We start from the raw sequence: 6,000 nt of genomic DNA on the forward strand, positions 1-6,000 counted from the left end.
TTACCCCTTTCCTGCTCAGGCCAATTTTCAGCTTTCAGTGTTGTCATACTTTAAATTACAATTGCGCAGTCATGCAACACTGTACCCATATTACATTTTTATCATTTTTTTTCCACACAAATAGAGCTATCTTTTGGTGGTGTTTAACCTCCCAGGTGGTAATCCTGAGTATGGCTCGGGGTTAAATTTCAGTACCATTAGCGGTAACCCCAAGCCACACTCGGGATTGCATTGCAGGATCCTGGTGCAGGTTACTTACCTTGTCCCCAGGATACTGCGATGTTCCCCCCACTGTGTCTGTGGGCTGTGTCCTCCGCCCGATGCCTCTGTGTGCCAGGCACTGTTCACTGCGAGCATCGCGATGCACGGGGCGGAGCCAGGCGGCAAATTCAAAAATGACAAAATTCACAATAAAACAGTACACTGTAATCTTACAGATTACATTACTGTATGAAATCATTTCACATCCCTTTTGTCCCTAGTGCTTTGCCCAGTGCCCTGCATGCAGTTTTATATTATATATAATCTTTTTTCTGCCTGGAAACTTGAGATTGTCCATGGCAACCAAAAAGTGTTCCTTTACATCAAAAGTGGTTTTAGACAAGCTAGAAAACAGCGATAGTAAATTAGAACACTGCAGAATTGAGCAATAGTGAATCGTGGGGAAATTAATTTTATTATAATTATTATATTATTATTTTTTATAATTATTTATAGTTAATTATATTATAATTTATGATCTTGTGTTTCAAACTTTATCATACCCGGAATGTCTACTAGCCTCTTGTTTGGACAGATTTAAGTGAGTTATTACTAAGAATTACAATCCTAAAATATAAAACGCCAAATTTTGATGCAAAACAATTGTACCGCTTTGAGATGCAAAAATCTGACATAATCATACCGCCAGGGTGGTTAATTACCACTGAGTTTTTTTCTTTTTTGTTAAAAGCGCGAAAAAAGAGCAAACATTTTTAAAAAAACATGCTTTTCTTCGTTTTTGCTAATAAATAACCTTTCTTCATGAATTTAGGCCAAAATGTATTCGGCTACATTTCTTTGGTGAGAATATCTCAAGTCAGTGTATATTATTTAGTCTGTAGAAAAGGTATAGAGTCCACAAACTATGGTATATACAGTCATGGCCAAAAATATTGGCACCCCTGCATTTCTATCAGATAATGCACCACTTCGCCCACAAAATTGTTACAATTACAATTATTTTTTTTTTTATTTGTATTGGTATGACAAAAAAAGTGGAAAAACAAAAAGCCATATCTGACACATTTCATGTAAAACTCCAAAAATGGACTGGACAAAATTATTGGCACCCTCAGTTTAATATTTGGCAGCACACCCTTGGAAAAAATAACTGAAATCAATCGCTTCCAGTAACCATCAATGAGTTTTACACCAACGCTACTGGAATTTTTGACCACTCTTCTTTCACCAACTGCTCCAGGTCTCTCAGATTGGAAGGGTTCCTTTTCCCAACTGCTGTTTTGATTTCTATCCACAGGTGTTCTATGGGATTTAGATCTGGCTCATTGTTGGCCAGTTCAGTACTCTCCAGCGCTTTGTCTTAAACCATTTCTGGGTGCTTTTTGATGTGTGCTTTGGGTCATTGCCCTACTGTAAAACCCGTGACCTCTGACTGACGAAGACCCAACTTTCTGACACTGGGCCCTATATTGCACCCCAGAATTCTTTGATAGTCTTCAGATTTATTAATGCCATGCACACAGTCAAGACATCCAGTGCCTGAAGCAGCAAAGCACCCCAAAACATCAGTGAACCTCCACCATGCTTGACTGTAAGGACTGAATTCTTTTCTTTAAAGGCATTTCTTTTTCTGAAAAGAGTAGAATGATGGGCTTTACCAAAAAGTTATAATTTTTTTTCATCTGTCCACAGCACATTTTCCCAAAATGATTTTGGCTTCCTCAAGTAAGTTTTGGCAAACTCTTTGATCAATTTTTCTCTTTTGTCCACATCCAGGGAGATTAGCTACAGTGCCATGGGCTGAAAACTTCTTGACAATGTTGCGCACAGTCGACACAGGAACATTAAGATCTCTGGAGATGGACTTGTAACCTTGAGATTGTCCATGCTTTTCCACAATTTTTGTTCTAAAATTCTCAGACAATTCTTTGCAGCTCTTTCTTTTCTCCAGCTTCGTGTGGCACACAAAGACACACAACAAAAAGGTTAAATCAGTTTTTCACCATTTTAACTGGTTGCCGGTGTGATTTCTATATTGTTAGCACCTGTTTAATTGATACAGGTGAGTTTAATAACAAATTACAGGAGCATCACAAACGTGGAATGCAATGATTTCTTACAATTTTGAGAAGGTGCCAATAATTGTGTCCAGTCCATTTTTGGAGTTTTGCGTATCAGATTGTATCAGATTTGGCTTTTTGTTTCTCCACTTTTGTGTCATACCAATACAAACAAATGAAATAAACATGAGAATGCCTAAACATTTGTAATTGCAACAATTTTCTGGGCGATATGGGACATTTTATGACACAAATTCGGGGGTGCCAATATTTTTTGCAATGATTGTATATTTGAAAATCGATCAATCCTAATGCACTGATGGCCTATTAAATTTCTTGAGACCCGAAAAAGGCACGACAGTATAAATATCCCTCAAATGACCTTTTTGGAATGTAAACAGTTGAATTATAAGAAGTCTTTCTTACATGACTCTGGCATCTGGTGTTTTTCTATGAACTTTGATTCCAAAGGGCTTTTCAACCAATTCAACATTATAATTTGGGTTTGGTTCCGCTGACCCAGTAAATTCTTTAACGTGTTCATGAGGAACTTCAAATCTTTTATTCTTGGGATCTATGATCTACAGAGGAAAAAAAAAAAGTCTTATGTGTTTGTTAATTTCAGGAACAGATTTTTATTTAAGATACGGATCTGTTTTTTCACTTCAGAATACAATTGTACAAAGGACGTACACACAAACATAAGGCAGGCATATCAACTCAATATAGATAAAATGGTTATCTTTTTTATGTAGAAATTAAAAGGGTAATTATTATATTATTCTTTTATTCTAAAAGAAAAGTCCCATGAGGTTAAAAAGTAAAGTTCAATTCTTTCTTTATCTACCCACAATACTGTCATAGACAAGGTGTTCTAGAGAATGAAAGAAAGGTTCAAGAACTGAACCTATATTTACTGATTAAAGTGGATCTAAACCCTAACTTAACGGCATTGTGTTTGCTAAAACACAGAGTATCAAGCAATTGCCATTCCCCCCTCCCCTTAAAGTACTATTTTCACCTTAAAGTGGATGTAAACCTGTTACTGAAATTTGACCTAGGCACATCTATCTGTAGTGTTTACTTATCTCTCTTCAAAGCCCTACGTCCCATGGCTTTCTCCTGCTCCATGCTTCTGTTATCAGCATGGTAACTTCTGACAAGTTCTTTGTCAATTGAGATAAAACCAGGCTAAATTTTGTGTCAGGGTGGGTGCATATAAATAGGTTAGCAGAGAGCTGGTCTATTCACACAACAGCTCTGTTTTGTTTCTTCCCTTTTCTGCCTACGTGGAGAGGGGGTGTCTGCCTTTTCTCCAATCAGCTGTCTCCCAGTGTATGGCAAGAATCCACACCCACAGGTGAATCAGGAAGAGAAAATTCTCACAGGACGTGCACTTTCTAAACAGTATATAAAGCTGAAGACTGCAGATATACATGTAAAACCTATGTAAGACGATTTGTTTCATCTTTATGTATCATCCGAGGCTGTTCACTTCACCTTCATGTGAGGGTTTACATCCACCTTAAACAATATTTGCAATTTAGTATTTCTCATCTCCCCAAGTCTTTTACATTCTCTGTCTGTCTGCACGCATCTTCTACAGCATTGGCTGAACATCTCTGATCTGCACCTTCATGCTGAAGAAGATGACAATGCAAATGGCAATGCAATGTGTGAGCATAACAGCTTGTAGGTTCAACCAGAGGCAATAGTAACAAGGTGGCATTCATACCTGTCCAGGTTTGATGCAGACTTTGCAAGTTCACCATTCGGCAAACTAAATAGGGTGTTCACCCAACAGTCAAGGCGAGACTCAAGCTACAGCAGGAAGTCCCTCATTTAAAGGTGGTAATACTATCACCAGTAAATGACAACTTCCTGCTGTGTAAGCATCTTTGGTTGCTAGGACGCCAGCAGCTATACTGTTATTATTTGTCATGGTGCACCATAACAAACAATGTCACTATCCATACGAGACTCTTATCCTAGAGAGAAAAGTGCACTTTAAGGGAGTTTCCCACAAAACAATAACAGGATGAAATCCACTAAAATCCAAACCAAACTCGTATCCTGCAGACTGGCTTGCCAGGAAATGGAAGGCCCCTCACTCCTAAATCAGTCTAGGCCAAATGCTCTGAAACTGAGTAAGGCATTTTTCCGAGGTGGGTGCTCCCCTTGGTAAAGCACCTTGTCCCTATATTAATGAGAACGTAGGCCTCTTACCCACATCCCTGGCTCTATCAATGTGGGGGTCAATGTGGGAGGGGCTTATCAGAATCTGGATGCCTCCTTTAAAACAAGAGGACCCCCAGGGTTCAAACCTCCAGCTTACGTGAATGAGTAAGGAGTACGTACTACCCCCATTACTTATTTAGAAAAAAATTAAGTACATTATAAACACCGCACCTTTGACAAAGTTCTGTACCCAAAGGAACCCTTCCCACCAATAATATTTCCCAGGCCCACAACTGAATGTAAATGAGTTTGTCAGGTGTGGATCATGTCCGTGGCTAAGAGTGTTTCTGTGCAGCAGTTGTGATTGATGTGGATCTACAACGCTGGAAAAGATAATTGAAGAAGGATTCACAACATGGAACTCTTTTAAAGTGGATGTAAACCTGAATTTTTTTTTTTTTTTTTTATATATCATACTGTAGAGTATAAGATTTTTTATCATTTGAGCCCAGTTTGCCACACAGAGTTAATCCATCTCTGAGCAATCCTCTTTTATTGTTCAGTGAGAAAAATCTTGACAAACTGAGAAAAACTTTGTCAAATCCTCCCCCTTGCTGTGAGTGACAGGTGATTTACATATCTCGTGCACCAGCCTAAGACACAGGCATTATTTTTTAATTCACTCCCACGCCTTTCTTCAGCAGCTCTGCAAGGATTGGCTGTTCCACACCTCAGCATGATTTGGTATGCTGAAGTCATGCGGTTACTTTCCTGTCTTTTCACTGGATGTTAGAGATCATAGCAGAAGTTCAGCAGAAGTTCAGTGTTAGAAATGCATATTGACAAGGGGAGTGTAGAGGTGGGCGGGGAGTCTACTGACATCATGACCCCACCCACCGAGCTCCAGACAACAGACCCACCCACAGAATATGCATTTTTTCGGGTCTCATAACAGACAGAGGGGAGACATTTGACAGGTAAAGATACATGCAGGAGGCATGTATATCCTTATAGATAACCCCTATGGCAGTAGTTTAGAAAGGATGACATTGGGTTTACATCCACTTTAATAAAGGACTTTTTCAAATGTGTAGTGCATTAATTTAATTTTTGTGACTAAGTAACCAGGGGTGAAACCTGATATGTAAGGGGGGGGAGGTAGAATATCTGGAAACAGATTGTGATAAGTCCCCCTCAGACCCGCAATTCCACTGCACCAGGGATATGGGAAGAAGGCCCTTGTGCTCATCAACGTGGGGACAAGGTGTTTTCTCAGGGGGTTTAGGCATCCCTGGCATGGTTTCCTCCCCATGCTCAGGGCATGAAGCCTAGTAGGGTTCATGACTTTTGGCATTTGGCCCTCCTTAAAATCTATACAACACTCAAGATAATTTTCTGGTATGTATTGTTAGGGTCAAAACCCACATTTTTTTTTTTCTAGAACAGGATCTAGGATAAGGGTCTGCTATAAACAAAGGGTATCCCTGACCACTTAATTTACAAACAGAATAAAGCATCTGTGAAATGTAATTTGGTGTCC

At 39.2% G+C, this 6,000-nt stretch overlaps 1 protein-coding gene across 3 annotated transcripts in view; it reads right to left on the reverse strand.

Moving 5' to 3' along the window:
• Positions 1–6,000, reverse strand: part of SI (sucrase-isomaltase) — a 470,126-nt gene that overhangs the window by 353,719 nt on the left and 110,407 nt on the right. For all 3 annotated transcript variants that reach the window (XM_073626133.1, XM_073626134.1, XM_073626135.1), the window contains one exon: positions 2,709–2,863. In XM_073626133.1, coding sequence (XP_073482234.1) covers positions 2,709–2,863 — 155 coding nt within the window. The remainder of the gene's footprint in view (positions 1–2,708; positions 2,864–6,000) is intronic.

This window comes from Aquarana catesbeiana, linkage group LG04 (assembly GCF_042186555.1).
Source record: "Aquarana catesbeiana isolate 2022-GZ linkage group LG04, ASM4218655v1, whole genome shotgun sequence".
Classification (NCBI taxonomy): Eukaryota; Metazoa; Chordata; class Amphibia; order Anura; family Ranidae; genus Aquarana; species Aquarana catesbeiana.